General features: G+C 38.1%; 2 protein-coding genes across 2 annotated transcripts in view; one reads left to right on the top strand and one right to left on the bottom strand.

Moving 5' to 3' along the window:
• Nucleotides 1-389: 389 nt before the first annotated feature.
• LOC143034547 (gamma-butyrobetaine dioxygenase-like) overlaps nt 390-27,613 on the bottom strand; it is a 38,589-nt gene continuing 11,365 nt past the window's right edge. Inside the window, exons 3-10 of the mRNA XM_076200753.1 lie at nt 23,947-24,049; nt 23,508-23,701; nt 21,689-21,820; nt 19,009-19,199; nt 18,404-18,509; nt 16,648-16,862; nt 14,843-15,003; nt 390-1,107 (exon numbers count right to left, since the gene is read on the bottom strand). Coding sequence (XP_076056868.1) covers nt 947-1,107; nt 14,843-15,003; nt 16,648-16,862; nt 18,404-18,509; nt 19,009-19,199; nt 21,689-21,820; nt 23,508-23,701; nt 23,947-24,049 — 1,263 coding nt within the window. The 3' untranslated portion in view covers nt 390-946. The remainder of the gene's footprint in view (nt 1,108-14,842; nt 15,004-16,647; nt 16,863-18,403; nt 18,510-19,008; nt 19,200-21,688; nt 21,821-23,507; nt 23,702-23,946; nt 24,050-27,613) is intronic.
• Nucleotides 13,277-14,043, top strand: LOC143034692 (uncharacterized; the record flags this gene model as incomplete). The annotated part of the gene is made up of 1 exon (XM_076201063.1): nt 13,277-14,043. A coding segment is annotated over one exon (696 nt), but the record flags the coding sequence as incomplete, so codon positions are not given.

Genomic DNA, 27,613 nt, shown 5'->3' with positions numbered 1-27,613 from the left:
AAGAGAAAGACTGAGAAAGAGATGGAAAGATAATGTTGAAGAAGTCCTCAGCAGACAGGACTTGCCCAACATCGAAAGTCTAAGGGAGGAAGCGGCCTTCCATGGAAGAGCCAGATGGAGGAACGTGCTGGGACCACTGACAGGCATAACGCCTACTACTGGGAGCTAAAGAAGTAAGAATATATAAAGCCATTCACAAGATTCTTGCTCAATTTTCAATATGTGTTGTATGTGGCAAGGAGAATTAGATAAATTTATTTTGATTTATTTCTTTTTTGTCGAATTAGGAGGCTTGGAGAATTCTCGAGATGAGAAAAAAATACACCTCAGACTTCTGTAAGAGGCGATGAAGTGGCTTCTGCCAAATTTGGATAATTCAGGGATATAAGTATTTATGTAGCATTTATTTTTTATACAAATCCGATAAACATATGAATTTTTTAGACCCACATGTCCAGTACTATATTGGATCAGTCTCAGATTTGGGACAGAAAGATAGGGATACTCCAGTATCCTGTTGTAATAATTTGACTCAACGATCGCAATGCCATCAACTAAAGGGGTTATCACACTGGGCTATTTTTGCTACCACATCTTACCTCCAGCCCACATTGGAATAACTACAATGGGTGTTCGCTTACAAAAAAAAAAAAAAAAAAAAAAAAAATGTACTGTGAAGTAGACACTGAGTAGAAAGTATGTAATGATGATACTACTCGGAAACAAGTTTATTTGTACACTGGAAGCCATACACAGGTGCAAGCAAATACAATTTTGAATGAGACACATCCCAATTATCCATGGCCCTGGTGATTTTATCTATTAATTCATTTATTTATTCATCTATTTATTTTTAAGTTTGCGGGGCTGGCATCAACCCGGACTTCAACCTTGCGCGGTCCGGAACATTGAGCACATGAAACACGAGGTGGTGTCGTGTCCGTGGTTACTGGAGGTGGAAGAAGCCTAGCCTGTCCTGGAGTTCTCGCCGTCTGCATCTGGCCTCGTCCAGGTCAAGGTAGGCCGACACGAGGTGCCGCGTGCTTGTAGCTTCGAATTCGAGGCGTCCATGCTGGCAACGTCGGTTGTCCAGTGCGACCATGTCCCCTGTAGGAATTGTTTTGATAAGTTAGTCGTCTCTAGCATGAACACCGGCTTAGTCTGTGTCGTTTAGTCTTTCGCCGTGCTCAGTATTAATTGAACACTTTTTTATACATGGAAAAGGCGTCGTAGTTGTAAAAACTTCTAAAGAATATATGTATACAGTGCAAACACACACACACACACACTTCAGTGAACGGACGGCGTAGAAGACGTTCTGAAGAAAAAGTGAAAAATAGAGGATTCCAAAGCAAAGGAAGTACCTATTGTATTTGCAGGGTGGGGGGATTGCTCGTGGGGTAGTGGGAAAGTAGGGAAAGAGGAGAAGGGGAGGGATTGCTGAGGGAAATGGAAGGAAATGAGGAAGGAGAAGACTTGGCCCAGGCAGACAGACGAAATGTAAACATCAAAAAACGGCCCCCCGACCAACTGAGTGACGACGAAATGTCTAATAAAAATGTAAAGATCAGAAACATAGATAAGAGCAGTACAATGGAAGGTGAGGATGATAATTTCAAAGGATTTAATGAAAGGGCGGCGGATACCAACCTCCCCCGACTGACAAAACTGAAGGAAAAACTTCAACAAATGTCTGACAACTGGGAAGTTAGGTTTGGCAAGATGACAAAAATCGCCGAGGAGTGGAAAAGTATGTCCCAAGACAAAAACAAGAAAAAGAATATGTAAAATGCTGGTACAACAAAAGTTGTAGGGATTTAAAAGACAAAAGATACAAAGCCTGGACCAGATGGAAAAAAGACAGAAGACCTGAAAAATGGAAAATATATACCTGTTATAGAAATGAATATGTACAAACGTGCAGAGAGGAAAAGAGAAAATATGAAAAAGATGTCATAGAAAAGTGTAAAGATCAACCAAAACTATTCTACAGATTTGTAAACAATAAACTGAAAAACAAACAAGACTTGGAGAAATTAAGACAAGAGGGAGTTGAATACACTGAGGAAATGGAAATGGCGGAAATTATGAACAAACATTTTAAATCAGTGTTTACAAGGGAGAACAACCTGAAGAGAACGAATGGAAAGAGAAAGTCCCCCCTATGGAAGAAATAGAAGTAACAAAGAATGAAATATTAACACACTTGAGTAATCTTGATGTCAGAAAATCGCATGGACCAGATGAAATAGCAAACTGGATACTGAAAGAATGCAGGAATGAACTGGCAGACATAATACATAGCATACTAAACAGTTCCTTGAAAGAAGGAAAAGTTCCAAAAGATTGGAAAAAAGCAAATATAGTACCTATATATAAAGGAGGAAATAAAAATGAACCTACCAACTATAGACCAGTCTCTCTAACAAGTACAATAGCAAAAATTTGTGAAAGAATTATCAAAAGTAGATGGGTAAAATATTTAGAAAAAAAAAAAAAAACGTGCTCAATCCAAGGCAATTTGGATTCAGACAAGGACGATCATGCGTCACCAATTTAATATGTTTCTATTCAAGGCTAATAAATATAATACAAGAAAGAGATGGATGGGCGGACTGTGCATTTCTAGACCTAAAGAAAGCTTTTGACAAAGTACCACATAAGAAGTTGCTTAAGAAATTAGAAACTGAAGGAGGAATACAGGGCAAACTACTAAATTGGATGAAAGACTTTTTGCAAGAAAGAAAAATGAGAGTAGTGATAAGAGACCAGCACTCAAAATGGGATGAAGTAATAAGCGGTGTTCCGCAGGGAACAGTTCTGGCCCCAATAATGTTTGCTATATATATTAATGATATGGATGAAGGAATTGAAAGCTATATGAGCTTCTTTGCAGATGATGCAAAACTACTGAAAAGAGTGAAAACTGAAGAAGATTGTGAATCACTACAGAGAGATCTAAATAAAGTACAGGAATGGAGTAGGAAGTGGGAGATGGAGTTCAATACAAAAAAGTGTAGTATAATGGAATTTGGAAAAAGCAAAAACAGAATAACAGGAGCATATAAATTGGGAGAAGAAGGAATAAAAAAAAGTAGAAAAAGAGAAGGACCTGGGAGTCATTATTATGAATAATATGTCACCTGAGAAACATATAAATAAGATTTTTGGAGAAACTTATAATTCAATAAGAACAATCAAAGTGGCATTTACATACCTGGATGAAGAAATGATGAAGAAAATCCTAATCACCCTGATAAGACCAAGATTGGAATATGCAGCAACGATATGGTCACCAAGTACAAAAAAAATGTAAAAAAAAAAAAAAAAAAAAAAAACTTGAAAGAATACAAAGAGCAATTACAAAAGTGGCACCAACACTCTCAAAACTATCATATGAAGAGAGACTACAAAAACTTGAACTACAGACACTAGAGCAAAGAAGAGAGAGAGGAGATTTGATAGCTATTTACAGAATCATGAAAGGCATAGAAATTACTGATAGAGAGAATCTGATAAAATGGGATGACAGAAATACAAGAGGACACGGAAAGAAAATAAAAAAGACAGCTATAGAAGAGATTTGAAAAAGAACAGCTTTCCTCACAGAGTAATAGACAGTTGGAACAAGTTAGATGAGAAAGTTTAGATAAAATGAGATATGAAGACGGGACCCTACGAGCATAGCTCCCCTTCCCATAAAATACAACTAGGTAAATACACTCCACCGAACGGACGGCGTAGAGGACGTTCTGAAGAAAAAGTGAAATTTTCGTGGATCCCAAAGCAAAGAAAGTACCTATTGTATTTACAGGGAGGGGGAAATTGCTCGTGGTGTAGTGGGAAAGTGAGGAAAAAGGGGAAGGGGAGGGATTAATGAGGGAAATGGAAGGAAATGAGGAAGGAGAGGACTTGGCCCAGGCAGGCAGACGCCATGTAAACAAAAGAGGTCCCGACCAATTTAGTGGCGACGAAATGTCTAACAAAAATGTAAAGATTAGAAACATAGATAAGAACAATTCAGTGGAAGGTGAGGATAATAATTTCCAAGGATTTAAAGAGGGAGAGGCGGATACCAACCTCCCCCGACTAGCAAAACTGGAGGAAAGGCTTGAACAAATGAGTGAACATTGGGAGATTAGGTTCGGTAAAATGTCAAAACTTGCAGAAAAGGTTGAAAGATTGGAAGAACTAGAGAAGGCGAACAAAAACTTAACTGATGAAATAGAAGAACTAAAAAGACATTTAAGAGAAGTAAAGGAGGAGAATAAAGAATTAAAAAGGAACAATAAAGACAAAGAAACAATAGCAAAAGAGGCACAGGGGTGGAGGAAGATACAGGAAAATAGTAAAGTTGCATTTACTGATATAATTAAATAGCAAATGAAAGAACAAACTGAAGACTCAGTTATCAAAGTGATGAGACAGAAGGAGAATATTGTAAGAGACTTAGCAGACAAAAAGAAATGTATAATTATATTAGGAATGGAAGAGAAACATAACCCAGAAAGAACCTCAAGAATCAAAGAAGAAAATGAAAAAGTAAGCAGTTTACTACAATTAGTTCAGGAAGATGAACCAGAAATAATGAAACAAATCGAAAAGAAGTTCAGACTCGGAAAGTATAGTACAGATAAGACCAGACCAATTAAGATTAAATTCAGGTCACAAACTACGGCAGAGAATATCTTGTCCAAAACAGGGAAACTAGTAACAAGTGAACAATATAAAAAGGTATGGATAAAAAGGGAAATTAATAAAGAGGAAAGAGAGGAAGAAAAAAAGAAAAGACTTGAAGCTAAGGAAAAAAAACGAGAACAGAATAGAGTCAGAAAAAGAGAGATTCCATTGGAGAGTAGTGAATATGAAACTAAAGAAAGTCGACATACAAGAGAAAAACAAAAGGGAAACAGAGAACACAATGGAAGTGGCAGAAAACTAAGAGTGTCTTACACAAATATAGATGGATTAATAACAGGATTGAATGAGCTGAATGATTATTTGAAGGAAAAAGAACCGGGCATAATGGGAATTGTAGAAACAAAATTAAAAGGTCCACTACCACCCAACAGTGTAGGACATGATGCATATAATTATTGGATTAGAAACAGAGAGACAAAGCAAGGGGGTGGAGTTATGTTCCTGACTAAGAAGGATATAAACGTGAGGTGTGTCACATATGGAAAGAATACAGTAGAGATGATAATGATCGAAGTGGAAGACAGATAAGAAGAGCAGAAAGTTTGTGATAAACTATGTGCCTCCGAAAACAGCCTCGTGGGAAGAGAGTGAACATAAAAGTATGTTAGAGGACACAAAGATAACATTAAATAAGATAATGGAAGATGGAGGAAGAATAGTTATGATGGGCGACTTTAATTGCAAAGAAGTCTGCTGGGAAGAGATGGCAATTGAGGATGGAGACGACTCATGGGGAAATGTTCTACTTGAGATGATTATTGACCATACAATGACACAATGGATTCAAGAGAACACTAGGTATAGAAATGAAGAAGAACCATGGAGACTAGACCTAATAATCACACCAATAAGTAAAAGTTACCACATATTGATTGAACTGGAACTAAATGAGAAAAAACACATGAAAAGAAATGAACAATATAGAAAAGGAAGATTGATGTATGATTTTTTTTTGTATGAAATAAGAGAATTCTTTCAAAAAGAAAACTGGGAAAGAATATACAAAAAGGAAACAACAGTGGAAGAGAAATGGAATATTTTGACAACAAATTTATAAAAAAAAAAAAAAAAAGGAGTGGAAAAGTATGTCCCAAAACAAAACAAGGAAAAGAATATGTAAAGTGCTGGTACAACAAAAGTTGAAGGGAGTTTAAAGACAAAAGAGACAAAGCTTGGACAAAATGGAAGAAATACAAAAGACATGAAAAATGGAAAATATATACTAGTTATAGAAATGAATATGTACAAGTGCGCAGAGAGGAAAAGATAAAATACGAAGAAGATGTTATAGAAAAATGTAAAGATCAACCAAAACTATTTTACAGATTTGTAAACAACAAACTGAAAAACAAACAATATTTAGATAAATTACGACAAGGAGGAGTTGAATACACAGAGGAAATAGAAATGGCAGAAATTATGAACAAGCATTCTAAATCGGTGTTTACAAGGGAGAACATACTACCTGGAGAGATCGAATGGGAAGAGAAAGTCCCTTCCCCCCTATGAAAGAAATAAAAGTAACAAAGAATGCAATAATGAAACACTTGAGTAACCTTGATGTCAGAAAATAGCATGGACCAGATGAAATAGCAAACTGGATTTTGAAAGAATGCAGGAATGAACTGGCAGACATGATACATAGCATAATAAACAGCTCCTTGAAAGAAGGAAAAGTTCCAAAAGATTGGAAAAGAGCAAATATTGTAGCTATGTATAAAGGGGGAAATAAAGAAGACCCTACCAACTATAGACCAGTCTCTCTAACAAGTACAATAGCAAAAATTTGTGAAAGAATTATCAAAACTAGATGGGTAAGGTATTTAGAAGAAAAAAAAAAAAAAGCTAAAACCAAGACAATTTGGATTCAGACAAGAACGATCATGCGTCACCAATTTAATATGTTTCTATTCAAGGCCAATAGACATAATACAAGAAAGAGATGGATGGGCTGATTGTGCATTTCTAGACCTAAAAAAGCTTTCGACAAAGTACCACATAAGAAGTTGCTTAAGAAATTAGAAACTGCAGGAGGAATACAGGGCAAACTGCTTAAATGGATGGAAGACTTTTTGCAAGAAAGAAAAATGAGAGTAGTGATAAGAGACAAACACTCTAATTGGGATGAAGTAATAAGTGGTGTTTCACAAGGAACTGCTCTGGCCCCAATAATGTTTGCTATATATATTAATGATATGGATGAAGAAATTGAAAGTTATATGAGCTTCTTTTCAGATGATGCAAAACTGCTAAAAAAGTGAACACGGAAGAAGATTGTGAGTCATTACAGAGTGATCTCAGTAAAGTATGGGAATGGAGTAGGAAGTGGGAGATGGAGTTCAATACTAAGAAGTGTAGTATAGTGGAATTTGGAAAAAGAAAAAAGAAGAATAGTAGGATCATATAAATTGGGAGAAGAAGGAATAAAAAAGTAGAAAATGAGAAGGACCTGGGAGTCATTATTATGAATAATATGTCACCTGAGAAACATATGAACAAAATTTTTGGAGAAACTTATAATTTAATAAGAACAATCAAAGTGGCATTTACATACCTGGATGAAGAAATGGTGAAGAAAATACTAATCACTCTGATAAGACCAAGATTGGAATATGCAGCAACGATGTGGTCACCAAATACAAAAGAATGTATAAGAAAACTTGAAAGAATACAAAGAGCAATTACAAAATTGGCACCAACACTCTCAAACTATCATATGAAGAGAGACTAGCAAAACTTGAACTACAGACTCTAGATCAAAGAAGAGAGAGAGGAGATTTGATAACTATTTACAGAATCATGAAAGGAATAGAAACTACTGATAGAGAGGATCTAACAAAATGGGATGATAGAAATACAAGAGGACACGGAAAGAAAATCAAGAAAGACAGCTACAGAAGAGATCTGAAAAAGAACAGCTTTCCTCACAGAGTAATAGACATTTAGAACAAGTTAGATGAGAAAGTGGTGTGTGCAAAAACAATACATGAATATAAAACAGTTTAGATAAAATGAGACATGAAGACGGGACACCAAGAACATAGCTCCCCTTACCGTAAAATACAACTAGGTAAATACACGTTGGTCGAAGTGACAACGAATTTTGGAACTCCAGAGAAGATTGCAAAATTTCAAGGATCACAACGACATGGAAGTACCTGTGTTGTATTAATAGGGAAAGGGAAAATTCGTGGTGTAGTGGGAAGGTGAAGAAAATGAAGGGGAGGGATTACTGAGGAAAATGGAAGGAAATGAGGAAGGGGACGACTGGGCCCAGGATCTTAGGAGAAGGATAAATAAACGGGGTGCAGAATATACAGACGAACAAGGAAGCAGAGGTGTGAAGAGCAGAAATATAGATAATAGTAGCACAATGGGAAGAGATGATAACTGCTTTTAAGGATTTAAAGAGAGAGGAGGGGACAACCTCCCCCGACTAGTAAAGCTAGAGGAGAAACTAAAAAAAAAAAAAAAAAAAAAAAAAAATGGAAGGTTAGGTTTGACCAATAAACTCTAGTTCCCGAGAAAGTTGATAAACTGGAAGAACTAAGAAAGAGGAATAATGAAGAAAATAGGGTTCATAACAAGAGAAGTAAGTGGTTGTAAAAGGTTCAGGAGAATAACAAAATTGAATTTAGAGATATAGTGAAACAACAGATGAAGGAACAAACTGAAGGCACAGTCATCAAAGTGATGAGAGAGAAGGAGAATATAGTAAGAGACTTAGCAGATGAAAATAAATGTATAATCATATTAGAAATGGAAGAGAAGTATAATTTAAATAGGACTACAAGAATAAAGGACGAAAAGGAAAAATTAAATAGTATATTAGAAGTAGTTAAAACAGATGAACCAGAAATAGGGAAACAAATAGAAGAAATGTATAGGCTTGAGAAATACAATACTAATAAGACCAGACCAATTAAGGTTAAATTCAGGTCACAAACAACAGCAGAGAATATCTTAGCAAAAACAGGGAAACTAGCAGACAGTGAGCAATCTAAACAGGTATGGATAAAAAGAGAGATGAATATGGAGGAAAGAAAGGATGAGAAAGCAAAAAGACTAGAAGCTAAAAAGAAAAAACAACAAGAAAAGAACAGACAGAAAAAGAGAAATTCTATTGGAGAGTAGCGAATATGAAAGTGAGGAAATGGTTCATAGCAGAGAAAAACAAAAGGGAAACAGAAAACATGATGGAAGTAACAGAAAATTAAAAGTGTCTTACACAAATATAGATGGCTTAATAACAGGCTTGAACGAACTGAATGATTACCTGAAGGAAAAAGAACCGGACATAATGGGAATTGTAGAGACAAAATTGAAAGGTCCACTACCACCTAACAATGTAGGATATGGTGCAAATAATTGTTGGATTAGAAACAGAAAGGTAAAACAAGGGGGTGGAGTTATGTTCCCGACTAAGAAGAATATAAATGTGAGGAATGTCACATGTGGAAAGAATAGTGTAGAGATGATTACGATGGAAGTGGAAGACAAGGATAAGAAGAGCAGAAAGTTTGTAGTTATGTGCCTCCTAAAATGGCTTCGTGGGAAGAGAGAGAACACAAAAATATGTTAGAAGACACCAAGATATCACTAAGTAAGATAATGGAACATAGAGGACAAATAATTATAATGGGAGACTTTAATTGTAAAGAAATCTGCTGGGAAGAGATGACAGTGAAGGGTGGAGACGACCTATGGGGAAATGTACTACTTGATATAATTATTGACCATACAATGACGCAATGGATAGACGAGAATACTAGATATAGAAATGAGGAAGAACCATCAAGACCAGACCTAATAATCACATCAAAACCTGAAATAGTGGACAAGATCGAATATAAAACACCAATAAGTAAAAGTGACCACTTATTGGTTGAATTGGAACTAAACGAGGAAAAATACATGAAAAAACGAACAATATGGAAAGGGAAGATTGATGTATGAATTTTTTTTTTTTTGACAAAATGAAAGATTTTTTTTCAAAAAGCTGACTGGGAAAGAATACACAAGGAGGAAACAACACTAGAAGAGAAATGGAATATTTTGACAAAAAATTATAAAGGAGTGGAAAAGTATGTACCAAGACAAAAGCAAGAAAAAGGATATGTAAAGTGCTGGTACAACAAAAGATGTAGGGAATTGAAAGACAAAAGGGATAAAGCTTGGATAAAATGGAAAAAAGACAAAAGACCTGAAAAATGGAAAATAGATACTAGTTATAGAAATGAATATGTACAAGTGCGCAGAGAAGAAAACATAAAATACGAAAAAGATGTCATGGTAAAATGGAAAGATCAACCAAAACTATTTTACAGATTTGTAAACAGCAAACTGAAAAGCAAACAAGAATTAGAGAAACTACGACAAGGAGGAGTCGAATACACAGAGGAAATAAAACATCTAAATCGGTTTTTACAAGGGAGAACATACATCCTAGATATATCAAATGGGAGGAGAGAATTCCCCCTATGAAAGAGATAGAATTATATAGAAATGAAATAATGAAACACTTCAGTAATCTCGACGTCAGAAAATAGCATGGACCAGATGAAATGGCAAACTTGGTTTTGAAAAAATGCAGGAATGAACTAACAGACAAAATACATAGCTTAATAAACAGTTCATTGAAAGAGGGAAAAGTTCCAGAAGATTGGAGAAGAGCAAATATAGTACCTATATATAAAAGGGGGAACAAGGTAGACCCTACTAACTATAGACCGGTCTCTCTTACAAGTACGATAGCTAAAATCTATGAAAGAATGATCAAAACTAGATGGGTAAAGTATTTGGAAAAAAACAACGTACTAAATCCAAGACAATTTGGATATAGACAAGGACGATCATGCGTCACAAACTTAACGTGTTTCTATTCAAGGCTAATAGATGTAATACAAGAAAGAGATGGATGGGCTGATTGTGCATTTCTAGACCTGAAAAAAGCTTTTGATAAGGTGCCACATAAGAAGTTACTTAAGAAATTAGAAACTGCAGGAGGAATACAGGGCAAACTACTGAAGTGGACGGAAGACTTCTTGCATGAAAGAAAAATGAGAGTGGTGATAAGAGACAAACACTCTAATTGGGATGAAGTGATAAGTGATGTTCAACAAGGAACAGTTCTGGCCCCAATAATGTTTGCTATATATATTAACGATATGGATGAAGTAATTTAAAGTTATATGAGCTTCTTTGCGGATGATGCAAAATTGTTTAAAAAAGTGAACACCGAAGAAGATTGTGAGTCGCTACAGAGTGATCTCAATAAAGTACAGGAATGGAGTAGGAAGTGGGAGATGGAATTCAATATCAAGAAGTCTAGTATAATGGAATTTGGAAGAAGCAGAAAAAAAAAAGAATAGTGGGATTATATAAATTGGGAGAAGAAGAAATAGAAAAAAAAAAAATAGAAAAAGAGAGGGACTTGGGAGTCATTATTATGAATAATATGTCCCCTGAGAAGCATATAATTTTTTTTTTTTGAGAAACATATAATTTAATAAGAACAATCAAAGTGGCATTTACATACCTGGATGAAGAAATGATGAAGAAAATACTAATTACCTTGATAAGACCAAGATTGGAATATGCAGCGACGATGTGGTCACCAAGTACAAAAAATGTATAACAAAACATGAAAGAATACAAAGAGCAATTACAAAACTAGCACCAACACTCTCAGAACTATCATATGAAGAGAGACTAACAAAACTTGAGCTACAGACATTAGAAGAAAGAAGAGAGAGAGAGGAAACTTGGTAACTATTTATAGAATCATGAAAGGCATAGAAACTATTGATAGAGAGGATCTAATAAAATGGGATAGTAGAAATACAAAAGGACATGGAAAGAAAATCAAGAAAGACAGTTATAGAAGGGGCCTGAAAAAGAATAGCTTTCCTCACAGAGTAATAGACATCTGGAACAAGTTGGACGAAAAAGTGGTGTGTGCAAAAACAATTCATGAATTTGAAAACAGTTTAGATAAAATGAGATATGAAGACGGGACACCACGAGCATAGCTCCCCTTCCCGTAAAATACAACTACGTAAATACAACTAGGTAAATACACACACACACACACACACACACACACACACACACACACACACACACACACACACACACACACACACACACACACACACACACACACATCCAAGATCTGGCATGCTGAAATAGGTAGATTCAGGTAATTTAATGACTACAGAGTCTATGGCGATTAAAAGATAGGAATATAATCGGGGTCACCCCTATCGAACAAGTCTTGTACAAAATTAAAGATGGAGATCAGCATGCATTTGTGTCTGTAACCGCCAATACTTGGTCAACCTTCCATCCTGTCTACACCCTACCTTCCATCGTCTCTTCCTCTTTATTAGGCTCGTGCTGGATCAGTGGCAGGGCCCCCACATGGTGATGAGGGGGACATATACCCTGGGGCGGCACATTTAGGGGGGAGGGGCGGCAATTCTAGTCTGAACATGCCGCCCACAAGGCTGACAAAATAATTATAATAAAAGTCCAATAAACCCTGAATATCTTACCGTAATCGACGAATTTTGCGTTAGAATCAACAGAATATGAAATATTTCCCCTTATCCTTTCTGCAATAGGGGCATTAAATAACATGTTTAAAATCAGTTTAATTATTTCGCAAGCCAATAGTTATAATAGGCAGTAAGGAATAGTGGAGATGGGAAGTGGTGATGAAGGAAGGGCGGCGGGGTGTGTGCGTGTGTGTGTGTGTGGGGTCGTTATTGGGAACTTTGCCTCGGAGCGGCGCTTAGGCATGTAAGGGCATCAGTGGTTCTCCTGAGTTGGAGGCAATGGTCCCCGGGAGAAACCATGACAGGGATTTAGGGGGGCGGGGGCATGGTCTACTGTTACAAATTATGTATTTTTAAATAGTGTGAGGAATCTGAATATAAAAGGAGACTTCCATCACTCTGTCCTGTCAGAAGAAATACAAGATGATTATAATTATCAACGTTAATACGTATAGCAAAGGGTTTCTCATAATCAGCATTTCATTATTATAATTATTTTTGTTTATTTTTTATTTTCATTTATTTATTCATTGTTTTGTGTCTTTTTGATGGGATGGGATTTGGGAAAAAAGGAAGGGGAGTCAGACGAATATTTAGAATTCACGAAGGGAGGAATGGTATGAAAAAGATTTGAGGACCACTGTGTTAGACAATCCCCCTCTCTTCCATGTCCATAACACTTCGGGGCACATACTCATTGGGGAATCGATCCTTGTGCTTGCGACACATGCACAGTTTACTGGTAGTGTTCTGCCTTTTCGATTTTCGCTCATGTGGTCGTTTCAACTTCCTAAGTATTTCAGCGGCTTTGACCCATCTTTTTTCGCTCATATTTCCGAAATAACCATTCACATCAGCATGATATATTAGCACAGCCTAATTCACACCCTGCCCTAATTTTTGACGTTATAGTGCATTCACAAGTGTGCTTAATTACGGCGTTTACTCTTGATATTAATTGTGTCGTGAAGTAAATCGAACAAGTGAAGTTGTGACGTCATCACAAACTACCTCGTGTATCCCATCCCATTGTGATAGTAGTAGGTGGCACAGATGAGGGATTCATTGACAAATCATTTCGGTGCTACCCTGGCAAGAACAAAACAGGAGACTATCATGGTGAAATGAACAGCGCCCTATTCATTCGCTGGCTGACATCACAGCTTTTGCCGGCGCTCGTTGAGCCATCGGTGCTGGTGCTTGACAACGCACCCTACCACAGTCAGCTGACCGAGGAGACCCGTTGCCCCACCACTGCCACAAGAAAAGCGGAGATCGTGAAATGGTTGGAGTGCCGCAGCCTACCATTCCCACCACATGCTACAAGCCCTGAGTTGCTACTGATCTGCAAGGAGAACAGGCCTGAGCCACGTTACACGGTTGACGAAATTATCCGATCATGGGGTCATGAGGTCACCCGTTTGCCACCAGCTCATCCAGAATTAAACGCCATCGAACAAGTGTGGGGCTGCATGAAGCAACACGTGCGTTCAACGTTGCAGCGGTTCACTCGGGCAGACCTGCAAGCGCGGCTCCAGGAGGCAAAGCTTATCGCAACCAAGGAGGTGTGGGCGGGTGCTGTGAGAAGGTCCAGATCGTTCGAAGAAGATTACTGGTCACCAGACAGCATACATAAAAATGTGGAACCCGTCATCATCACCGTGGACATCGATGACAAGGATGAACTGTTTATCCATAGTGGTATAGAATGAAATGAAATGCATGTCCAGTTATTATCATAATTTCCCTATCCATCATATGTATAAACTTGTTATTGAATTCCCTCTCCGGGTGCATGGTATTCAATTATTATTACATGTTTGTTTTTTTTTGTTTTGTTTTTGTTTTTTTGAGAGAGAGAGGAGGAGGAGGAGGAGGAGGGAAATGGGGAGGAAGGAGGGAAGGGGAGGAGGATGGGATACACGAGGTAGTTTGTGATGACGTCACAACTTCACTTGTTCGATTTACTTCACGGGTGTCGGCTGCGAGACATTTGATGTCAAGAGTAAACGCCGTAAATAAATACACTTGTGAATGCACTATACCGTAAAAAACTAGGGCAGGGTGTGAATTAAGCTGTGCTAATATATTATGCTGATGTGAATGATTATTTCGGAAATATGAGCGAAAAACGATGGGTCAAAGCCGCTGAAATACTTAGTAGTACAGGGACCTACTCCAAACGTTCTTGATATTTTTCAATGTTCCAGATCGCTCTCTCTCTCTCTCTCTCTCTCTCTCTCTCTCTCTCTCTCTCTCTCTCTCTCTCTCGTTTATCATATTGATTGCAGTGATGCTACCCTCGGTTGAATGAAATTGCTTGTATGGTTACATACGCATCTCTAGATTGGACACAGGAAGCAATATGGTCAAATTATCATAATTATAATAATAGAAATATAACATAGTTAAATGAATGAATATATAGCTAAATAGATAACGAAGTGAATAGATATATGAGCAAATAAATAAATAAACAGATAAACAAATAAATAGATAAACTGATTGATAAAAGAATAAATAGGCAGATAACAAAACAAATGAATAAATACATAAATAATAAATAAAGTATACACAGTTACCATTCTGCATCTTGTACGTTACACTGTTGGCTTCCATCACATCGTAGAAAAGTCGCATGGCCGCGTAGAAAGGCTGAACATTTTCAGCTGATATTGCCATACACGAATCCCTGGAATGTTGGCTGATACGCACAGCCATTAGGTTTCCGGCGTCGTCGTATCTGCGGGGAATAGGGGGGGGGGTGCATGCACTTCCGTTAATAGAGAAGATGAATACGGATAAAAAGAATGAGAGGTGTAAATCGACAAGCAAATAAATAAACAAAAACAGAATAACTCCGCCAACGCCCTTGTCATAAAAAAAAGAGCGAGAGAGTATGTGTGAGTTTTGTATTATCAAGGTTACCTTATCTAGCACAGTAGATAATGAGCCTGGATGCAAACTAAAATATAGAAAAATAATTCCTTGGCATGTGGGGCGCACGTTCAGAATATTTAATCAAAATATGATTGTATTATTTTCTATTTGAGACAGAACGCATGCCTCCAACAACTTAGTGTTAACCTTACAAAAAAAAAAAAAAAAAAAAAAAAAAAAAAAAAAAAAAAATATGAATTACTATTACAACCAAAACCTTTCAATAGTCACTGGGCTACCTCTCTGGCTAAAAAAAAAATCAATATGATCTAACTTATTGAAATGTTTTGTGAACAAACGGATGTCGTTGGCGAATATCACAGGGAAATTGTAAATAATGAGCCTGAGGACAGAATAATATGTAAATAGACCAAGGGTCAGTAAAGAAACGAATAAATAGATTAAATGACTAAGCAAACAATTGTGTAACTTGTCAAATGTATTAATAGAAAAACGAACACAAATAACGAATAAGTTAATTGGTAGGATACTCTTCTCCCGAACAGAAACGTTCAAGCGACTCAAGATAGGTATTGTATGATGTCATATCGCTATTCATGAGGTCATGTCGCTATTAATGACGTCATATATTAATTACGTCACATCGATATCAATGACATCACATATCCATTCATGACGCCATATCGATATTCATAACATGTCGCTATTCATGACGTCATGTTATTCTTTTAAGTGAACTGACCTATTGCTTTTTGGTCTCTGGTCAGTAGTATATTGTGATAGACGTCCTTCATTAAATTAAAATTGCATAATTTACAAGATATATTACACAATTTGCAATGGGGGGACGGAGCGGGGGGGTCGCCGATTTAATGAAGCGGCCTTGCTGTGGATGTGCTGTCTTGCGACACTGCTTCTGACTCGGGGCATTGGACAAGGTGCAGGGATGACCCGTCATTCAGGAGGTGCTAAGATATGAGGGAGGGTGGAGGGGTGTGGAGTGTATTCAGGGATGGAATAGGTGGGAATGATTTTATGTCTTTTTCTTTTTGGCTACCCTCCTTGTAAGGGGGAAAAAGCCTTGGTATATGTATGTATGTACCTTGAAGACTATTTTTCTCTTGCATTCCAGTATTTATGTTTACTAAACATACGTATCGACCCATAAGGAACCAGGTGTTCTTATGTTGGTAGCGAGAACAGTTGTTCAAATGATTCGTATTGATCTGGATGAGCAGTGTCGTGTTATTGGTCCTTATCGACACATGGCATGAATGCAATGGAAATCTTAGAAATATATATATATATATATATATATATATATATATATATATATATATATATATATATATATATATAATATATATATATATATATAATATATATATATATATATATATATATATATATATATATATATATATATATATATATATGTATATATATATATTCAATTGAAGGGAAAGGAAGTACGAAATGATCTTACTGCAGGACAGGCGCCTTGCTCAGCTTGTAGAAACGCGGGCTTTCTGCGGGCACCCCAGCGGTGCCCTTGTCCCAGAAGTACATGGGCGAAGTTCGGAGGATCTGGTGGGCCTCCGGGTGGTGTTGCCGGAGGTACTCGGCGGCGAAAAGGCCGTCGCTGACCTGAGTCTCGCCCCCCGAGCCCTCGTGCTGTTTCAAACACTGCAGCATGATCATCTGGAACAGAAACAAAGGCGACCTCATCAGCTTCTGTAAAGGGAAAAGTAGCCTTTGTAGAAGGAACGTAGATTTCTGTAAGGGGAATAACTTCAAAAAGAGGGACTATTTTGATTGCACCTTGGGAATTTTACAAGTAACAGGAGGGGCTGAAAAGAAAGTACTACTCTATCTATATTAGGGGTGTGCCGATTTCATTTTTTTTTTTTGCCGATGCCGATGCCAATGCCGATTCCTCTTTACCAATAGTTGCAGATGCCCATACCGATGCCGAGTCCTATTCACTCTTAGTTGCTAATGCTGATACCGATTCCACTTTATATAATTACGGTATATCAGTTTTTAATATAAACTTTAAAAAACGCCAATAAAATACATGTGATACTATTCTGCAAGATATTTTTGATTTAGCGATTTCTAAGCCCCTAAAGTCTACTTACAAAAATTGCATTTTTGATTAACAGAAAAGAACTCTTAAGCCAAAAAGCATACATATGTATTGTTATGTATTTACCTGTCAAAATACATATATATATATATATATATTTTTTTTTTTATAAAATATTCGTTAGGCTATGAATTGCTGCGGAGTAATTGGGAGCAAATCCGTTCACGGACGCCCGAATGATTTATTCCCACATTGCTTTCTCTTAATTTCTGTTGTAGATACTTTGCTATTTCAAATATTTTTTTTTTTTAGTTTAATTTTATATCAGAAATACAAATAAATAGATAAATTAAATAAATAAATGAAAATTGATATAATTTACTCTAACATTTACTTTGACTTGTGCTGTTATTTCAAATAAAAGTTTCTCCGGTCGTACGTTCTCGTGTCTGCAGATTTTATCATCTCTGCATAATATTTTCAAAACGTGTGTTGTGGCACTAGACGGCAGTATAGACTTACCACCACCACAGCATATTCCTAGCCACCTCATTGCCTACGGTTGTGATGCTGTGTGAAAATAAAATACAGCAATGATTATTTGGTAGTGGTATATCATATGGCACATAATATGCTGCATGGCCTTATACAACCACCGGAACAATGAATAATAGGAGAATTACTGAATTGGCATCGGCAAAATATTGTTGATATCGATACCGAATCCCATTCTCCAAAAAAAAAAAATAATAATAATAATAAAATAAAATAAAATAAGATAAGATAAAATAAAATGGAATAAAATAGAATAAAATAAAATTAAATAAAAACGATTCTCTCCGATGCCGACTCACAAAAAGTGCCGATTATTGCCGATGTTGATGCCGATTAATCGGCACACCCCTAAGCTATATGGCTAAGCTAAATGTTAGATAAATTCTCACGTTTCTTATTCACTCTAACCGATCCAAAATCTTGTTTTTGTATTTTTTTCGTAGTCAGTGCTCTCGGTGATAATGATCCCAAGAATGCCTAATCCTGTGTAGTTATGTTTAGACACTCCTAACGTGACGTTAAAGTTAAAAAGAAAAACAACAACAACAACAACTAGCTATTCCCTAAACTGATGCCCTGCATTTGAGCAGGTCCTCACCCCGGGTATATATTCGTAGTAGGCCAAGTCGTTGTGTAGTCCGAGTTTAGCGCTCGTGAAGGCCAGGTTATTAGCGGAAGGGCGGTTCTCCACGTGGAATGCATATCTGTAATGTTACACGAACAGTCATACCATCCCGACTTTGGGAGATAGGATGGTTAAGAGAAGAGATTTTTGCACAAGTGCAAGTGGATTTAAAAGGTGGTGGCACAGTAGGCTAGCATGCTGCTTGCTTTTGTTCGTTTGAGTAGAAACGACTTCGGTTACAATATTCTAGACTTCTGTACAAACATCTCAACAATGTGTCTAACATTCGTATAGGTTTGAATTTTCTCAGTTCGTCCTTCAGCTTCTTACTATATGATGCAAGAGAAATTTGACATTTGGGAAGTTGAAGAGAAAAAAAAAAAATCATAACTAAACTCGTTTCTACTCAAACGAAATAGCAAAAGCAAGTAGCATGCTAGCGAGAAATGCCTAGTGTGCCGACACCTTTACACGCACACCACCTCGGGACTCAAAGAGAAAATGTAGGTGCTAGTAGATGTTACAAAGTTTCATGATTTTTCATTCAGTTTTGGGACTGATGAGAACGAACGACCTACCCGTAGTGGGTTTTCCTGACGAAGGCGACGTGTTCGATGAGTTTGCATACACCCAGGTCTTCCGGCATGTTGGTCACTAGGGACAGGCCCGTCTTCTCCATAACCACAAGCCACTCCAAGAGTCTCCTGTCATCACTGACCAGTTCATCGAAGGAGAACCGTTCGAACTCATGACCCGCTCCCCAAGGAACCTGGGAAAAGATGAATGTCTTGTAGTTCATGTGGGTCGTACATGCAGCGACAATAGCAGAAAAAAATTGTTCAACTCCATATAGTTCGCTTTAGTTACGGCACCCATGAAACTACTGTTAATTTTTAGTACGCCTGGAAAAAAAAAAAATCTCATGGTTTAGGAATTAGTAGGAATTTCTTCACAGAGTATCCACAACATCAAGTAGCTGGGTTTTGAAAAGTCTGAAATGTTGTGGGTCACCACCATATCATTGGGTGGATCATTTCATGCTGTTGTTTCTTTAGATAACCACGTCATGTCAATATGTGAGCATGAGATGCTCACAGGTACCATAACCATAAACAGTCCTAATATATATATATATATATATATATATATATATATATATATATATATATATATATATATATATAACATTGATTCTATACAACAAAGTAGATGAACTGAACTATGAAACTTATTTCGCCGTGTGCATTGCTGCCTTATTTTGCGTTCTGGTAGTGGGTGCATATACTTTCCCCTGGTCCCTGGAATTACTAGATTAAACCTTAAACTTAATCTTCCCTCTTTGGGTTCCCTGGTAAATAAGGAGGAAAGTAAACCTTTATATCATAACGATAACTTTTAATGATAATTACAATAGAGGAGTGAGACAATAAGGAAGAAGAATGATATAAGAAAATTGTAAGAGACGAAAAAAATATATGAAGAGTATATAGAGTTGAAACGCAAAGGATGCAATGATAAGGTGAGCTGACTGGAGATAATGAAAAGATTAAGGAGACAGGATGAAACCAAGTTGATGGCGGAGAAAGGGCAATAAAGAAAAAGAGGCAAACGAGGAAAACATTATGGGACGATGCAGTAGGACTGATATCAGAAGTGCCTAGATATGCAAACATTAAGGAGTGAGGCTTGTTTCACAGGTATCGGCTTTTCGTCGTGCACCGTCCACGACACGACTTCGTGCTCTCAAATAACCATAGTTGTCTATGGACGCTTTCACACGTGGTCGTGGTCGTGACGTGTGAAAGCGTCCATAGACACCCATGGTTATTCGAGTGTACGACGTCGTGCCGTGGACGGCGCTCGGCGAAAAGTCGATACGTGTGAAACGAGAATAAATGAGAAGGGGTGGAGGATAGTGGGGTATATTCGTCGATAAGGGGGGAGATAGATGGCGGAGATATTGATGTGAGTCAAGTAAAGAAGTGGAGATAGGCTTGGGGAGGAGGAGGGGACAAAGCGATGATCTTTAGGGAACATTAACGCGTGAACAGAAGCTTAAGTGGTGCTTCTAGGTTCTTGTATTAATTTCTATGGTATCTATTTGTTTTCGAAGGAATTGTCTTTATGGTCTACAAATTCAGGGTTCGCGGGACGGTCTACAGGGTCACTTAGATGACACTGAAGTTTGATACTGGTTGGAAATAAAGTAACTGCAGTTTCATTCCTCCATGTGTAGTATCACTGTGCAATTCTTAACTGATGAATAAAGTCATTGCAATTTGAACCATTTGGCATCTATTGCGGTACCATTGTATGTTTGATTAATCTTAATGTATTACTATTCTTTATTCTGTGTCAGGTTAATGGAGGTACGGGTCGATGGTCTGATGATTCTCGGGACATGTAACGGGAAAAAGGTCGAGAATCCCTGGTCTACATAGTACCTGTTACTTATCAAACATTAAATAATCCTTAGCGGTGTTTACTAAAACTCCTTTCGCATATACAGTAATCACTCCCATATCCGAACCGCATTAATCCGAACATCGCTAACATCCGAACACCCTCCCCCCCAAAAAAAAAGAAGAAGAAGAAGAAGAAGAAAAACAAAAAAACAAAAAACGAATAGGGCCCCCCTCAAGTAGTTTTAACTGTCAAAGGTTATGGCGTTGATAAGAGTACTCGTGGCGCAGTTCCTTATCTAATAGCTCTTGACCTTGACGTGATAACTGTAGACCACATGACTTTTTCTTACACTTTCATCTCGGTTACTCACCCCCTCTCTCCTCCCCTCCCCACACACTGTTGTTGCTCTGGGTAATATCAGACGGTTTAACTCGGGTCAGTGGTGGATTTGGTTCAAGTCATACATATATTTCTAGTTGATGGGAGACTAAGCCTATTTACCTGAACAAGGTATATTTCGATAAATGAAAACCTCCGTTTGTTCCGAATTTGCCCTTCCCCCTTTCCCCTTCACCCTTCCCACCCCCCAGCTATCACCAGATAGCACAGAAACATCAAAAGATGTACGTCACAGTAATGAAGAGGTTAAGTAGGGTCACGTAGGGTCAAGCAAGGTCGCCCGGCTTCTCACGATGGAAAGACGGTGGACAGGTCGAAGACAACACAAACCACCAAACGTTCGTTCTCTCACGGCCAAGGGAGACGCGCGCGTTTTATTTTAGTTGTCATCAGATGATTTCAATCATCTGAGGGACATATGTGGTAGTCAAAAGGTCAAGGAACTGTGCGTACCTGCGTCAAGGCGTGGAACTTTGAGTAGTCGCTTCTAGCGGCGTCGGTGAAGGCACGCTGGTGGAGCCAATCAGCCTGGTATTCACTCTGATGTCCATCGGACCAAGTAATCTGTATGGTTTCGCTGTTGCTCTGAAAATAAACAAGAGACGCGCCTTGTGCTATTATTTTCACTTTCTCAAATCGGCGTGTGTGGGCAGTCAGTTTCATTCATGTAATGGTGACCCTTCTTGTATTTTTATGTATATTTTCCCGTTGTTTTTATTTATTAATATATATGTATTATAATTATTGTACATTCTTGTAATCGAACCATGCGTTCGTTTTTTTTTTTTTTTTATGTTGCCCGCGAATTAGCGGCGTGCCCCAGAGGACGCCAGTCTTGTTAACGTCTTCGAAGGGTACACACGCTGTCTGTGCTTTATAAAATTTCTTAGAACAATTAATATTTTTTTTTATTCAGCCACCCTTACATTCATAAAACAAATTCTTTTTCATCATCTCGTTGTATGTATGACACCTCTTTCCACACACACTGATGATATGAGATACGAGACAATGAGATGTTGCATTTTCATCACGTTGTTGCACCTAAGCTGAATAACATAGTTTGATATTAAAATGGTGTTTGTAAAGATGATATGTCTTGGCAAAGGGATTGGTTGGTGTGAATCTGAATATGAGGTTCTCCCCATAACTGAATAAAATCGGATGGAATTAGCAGTGCAATAGTGTATGACTGCATTTGAGCATACCCCTGTACCCCATCAGGACTAGATTATGTCCTCAGCTGAATGAAATCGTCCTACATTGGAGAAAACAAAACCAATAAAAAGGCTAGTGCCAAAAATGGTTAAACGACATAGCTTTCAAAGTTTGTCTGTATTTTTTTTTACAATAAGAATAGTATTGTATTTGCTTTCATTGTCAGACGCTAGAACTTGCAAATGCACACACACACACACACACACACACACACACACACACACACACACACACACACACACACACACACACACACACACACACACACACACACACACACACACACACACACACACACACACACACACACACACACACACACACACACACACGCACACACTAGATCGAGTTATATATGAGTTCTTGGTTCATCCAGGATGGTAATAGCTGTCGATCACGAGTCTTACACGTGATACAAGACAATGGTAAATCTTTCTCTCTCTCTCTCACACACACACACACACACACACACACACACACACACACACACACACACACACACACACACACACACACACACACACACACACACACACACACACACACACACACACACACACACACACACACTGGCGCTGTGGTTAGAGCTCTGGCCTGCCACTACGGAGGTCCGGGTTCGACTCTCGCCCGGGGCTGAAATAATATCAGTATCGCAGCGCTGAGGGGTGTTACTCCAACTCTCGTGGGCGGGGAGTTGGGGGTGTGTGTGTGTGTGCAAGGTCATAGCATTACCCATAGATCGGACCTACGAGCTCTGAGCTCTCTTCCAGGAGGGAAATAGCTGTCGATCACGAGTCTAACACGTGATCCAAAGACCAAGTGAATACACACACACACACACACACACACACACACACACACACACACACACACACACACTAGATCGGGCTATATATGAGTTCTCGGTTCATCCAGGATGATAATAGCTGTCGATCACGAGTCTTACACGTGATACAAGACAATGGTAAATCTCTCTCTCTCTCTCTCTCTCTCTCTCTCTCTCTCTCTCTCTCTCTCTCTCTCACACACGAGCGAACGTGCTTAGGCTATCTACCTGAACGTTGGTAGGATACTCCTCAACATTGAGGTTCTCCAGGAGGAACTTCCTGGAGGAGGAGTCCTTGTCGAAGCAGGACGGGCACTGACAGTTGTCCCTTAGCCATACGAATGGGAAGGCACTGTGGATACCGTTGTCGAAGGCTATGTCTATGCTGCGCTCACCTTTCGTGACGTGAGACATGGCGACTCCTGTAGAGGAAGCAAGTTGAGGTAAGGATGGGGGTCACTGTAGGAGGGACTTTGGTTATGCGGCGCTATTGTTCCTATGGAAGGGATGAAGGACTGCTTGGTGGGTCTGGGACTAGGTTAATGAAGACATAGGAGACAGAGGTAGGCGAAAACAAAAGGCATAGGGCAGTTTTAGATGTTAGGTGAGGAGAGGACAAGAGCAGGTAAGGTTACTGATAGATGTTATTTTGATAGTGGATGCTTACCTGCTCTCACTCCAGGGTGGATGACGAAGGGTTGCTCAGCCACTTCGGAACTGCGCAACCGTGAACCAGTTGCTTGGATCAGTTGACTGGAGCCAGTTTGTATCTGTCGCGGGAGGAAAAGTTATATAGAGTGGGCAGTCAGTCGATGAGGTAAACACAAATGTAAAAAAAAAAATTCTTCTTCTTCTGACGTTTCGTCTCTGTGAAGACCTCTTCAAGTCTGTCTCAGTCAGTCAGCCACTGTTGTCCACGAGTTTCTTTGACAATAAATACGAGGCCCCATGACAACCAGCAACGGTCCTCTCATACCGAATTTATGTCGGGATTATCACACTGGATTTCCACGGGCTTCACCAGTCCCGACAGTTGAGAGTTCGTTCGAGTAAAAAACGACTTCGGTTAAAATACTTTATTTTTTAAATCTCCAAACATCAAATTATCTTTCCGTCATATATAACAAAGCTGAATGATCAACTAAGAGACCCACGCGAATATTAGACATACCGATGAAATGTTCTTAGAAGTCTAGATTTTTGTAAGCGAAGTCATATTCTAGTTACTCAAATGGAGGTTGGAGGAAAAATAGCCCAATGTAATAACCCCTTTACCTCGGAAGAACTGTGTGAAGTTAGAACACAAGGACTCTAGCGAGCGCCGTTGTTCTGCATCAGTATTTCTCAACCTTTTTTTTTTTTTATGCGACCCCAATATGATCCTCATAATATAACCGCGACACCACTAATCGTATATGTGTTAATATATATGACTAGTTGCTGACTGTAAAAAGTAGTGGATAAATATAATAAATACATGTGTAAGAAAGGCAATGTAAGGTTATCAAAGGCAAAGTTAACATCATCATGGTTATTGTATTGAATTCATATAATAAAAAAAAAGAAAAAAAAAAATAGATACAAGATGTCTTGGCGACCCCAGGGTTGGGAAACAGTGGTCTACATGTTTCATTCCTCAATTATCGATTCTGATACAAACTTTAGTCAAGATGACGGTGACCCCGTTGTCACCGAGATGATAAGAAGAGCCTGGCGACAGTTAGGTCATAGGGAAAAGGATCACCTGGTAGATAAAGGCTTGATCGAGATAAGTTGTGGCACCTTTATCAAGGAGGTCCCACGAAGATGAAGAAAGCAGTTTGAAAACAACATATAGGAGAAAAAAAAAATGCCACTCAGCTTAAACAGTAGCACCGGACACTTGTGCTGTGCCCACTTGACGTTATCAAAAGATATAAGTCACAGGGGGCCCTCACAAGGGGGGGCAAGGAGGGCATTTGCCCGGGGGGGGGGGGTGCAATTCTAGTCTGAACATGCCGCCCACAAGGCTGACAAAATAATTATAATAGAAAAAGTGAAAGAAGCCCTGAATATCTTACCGTAATCGACGAATTTTGCGTTAGAATCAACAGAATATGAAATATTTTCCCCTAATCCTTTCTGCAATAGGGGCATTGAATAACATTTTCAAAATCTGTTTAATTATTTCGCAAGCCAATAGTTATAGTAGGCAGTAAGGAATAGTGAAGATGGGGAGTGGTGATGGGGGGCAGGGGGCAGCACTTAGGCATGTAAGAGATCTGATGAGTCGTTTTGGTGAAAAGTGTAAACATTATTATCTCCAAGTCGTCCAGCATCAGGTGGCCAAACGCTACAGTATAGGGTCACTGATGTTCACAGGAGTTCCGGTAAATATAGTGAACTTCATCAAACGTGTCTGATTTTTTATTCGTTTCGGTAAAGCTGCTTCGACATTTCAAGTATCAGAACCGTTAGAGAAAATGGTAGGTTCTAGTAGGTTCTAAGGACAGAAATCCATGCTGTGGTGCTGACAGCATTGTAACATGCAGTCCTTTAGGTAATAAGGTTGACCCTGGAACGCTAGTTGGTTTTGAAACCTTGTTGCAGCTTCGAAAAATAACATCATCTCTTCAAATAAACAAAATGTGACGACAAGAGACAAAATTAAAACCTGATCGTCCAGGATTTAACATTTACAGCCATCCCCACTGCAGTAAAACAGCACGTATGAATTGACATTACCTTGCGCACTATGAGGTGCTGTTGACGCGCAGGCTACAAATCAAAGAAACTGGCACAGTCTCTTCCAGAGGTTGCCCATCCTTGGTTTAGGGACTGTTTTAGGGCGCCCCTTCGCACCAGAGCCACATGTCATTTGTCTGTGTTAGGTTTTATAGTCTCTACTCATAAAGGAAATATAAAACTTCTGTAATATTGCTATCTCTCATATACTGTATACTGTTCCCTTGTGCTCTTTGCTAATGTGATCTTACGTGTTTTGTAAAACTGTTGCAAATAGCGATCACAGCTTAGTTAGATTCAAACTCCTAATTTTTTTTAGAATAGCTACTTGTTTCTAAAATACCCAATTTCAGTAAAGTTCAGTTCATAGGACCACGTCAGGAGCTTCAGCTTACAGATTGGGAGGCAAAATTAAGCGAAAGACCTGTAGATCAGATGTGGGAAATATTTCAAAATACGCTCACTAAGATGATTCATACTTACATTCCTTTTAAGGACAGACGTCCCCCAAATAAGGCTCACCCAAAGTGGCTCGACAAAGAAATTGAAAAAAGTATTGCTAAAAAGAGACAGGCTTATAAGAAATATAAGTGTTCGGGTGTATCTAATGACTATGAAAGTTATGTATCAATACAGAGAGATTTTAAAAAGACAAAAAAAAAACAAAAAAACAACGACAATACGAAATGAATATCACTGATAAATCCAAAGAGAATCCCAAAAAATTCTATAGTTACATTAGAGATAAAAAGGTTGTTAGGAATCACATTGGTCCACTATTATCTGCTGACGGTCAACTTGAATATTCAAATGAAGGAATGTGTAATATTTTAAACAATTATTTTAGCTCGGTATTCGTAAACGAAACACCTGAAAGTGAACTCCAAACTAAAACCTGTGAAATGTCTAGGGTAAACTTACTACGGTAAATATAACAAAAGAAAAAATTAAAAGGTGTATAGTGAAACTCAAAGTTAATAAAACACCAGGGCCTGACGGTTGGCATCCAAGAATCTTAAAGGAAATGAAAAATGAGATTGTTGTTCCATTAGAAATTATTTTCAAGAAATCCATCATATCCGGAGATGTCCCAAGAGAATAGAAGCTAGCTAACGTTACTCCCATATTCAAAAAAGTGACAAAAAAGAAACCAAATAACTATAGGCCTATAAGTTTGATTTCAATCGTAGGAAAAATAATGGAAACTATCATCAGAGATGCTATCAAACATCATTTAGAAAGTAACCATTTGATAAATGATAGCCAGCATGGTTTCAGACGGAAACGTTCTTGCATGACTAACTTACTCGAATTCTACAACACAGTTATCTCGAATTATGACAAAAGAAACAATATAGATTTAATATATCTAGAATTTGCAAAAGCTTTTGATACCGTCCCCCACGAAAGACTACTTACTAAATCAACTTCGCACGGAATAAGTGGTAGCCTATTAAGTTGGACTAGTAATTGATTGAATGATCGAAAACAGAGAGTTTTTTTTTAAATGAAAAACTTCTAGATGGAAAAATGTTACAAGTGGAGTTCCTCAGGGTTCCGTTCTTGGGCCACTTCTATTCATAGTATATATAAATGATATAGACCATGGA

This window comes from Oratosquilla oratoria, chromosome 17, assembly GCF_046742065.1.
Source record: "Oratosquilla oratoria isolate Oo_2021 chromosome 17, ASM4674206v1, whole genome shotgun sequence".
In the NCBI taxonomy this organism is placed as follows: Eukaryota; Metazoa; Arthropoda; class Malacostraca; order Stomatopoda; family Squillidae; genus Oratosquilla; species Oratosquilla oratoria.
This window is presented reverse-complemented; position numbering and strand designations above follow the sequence as displayed.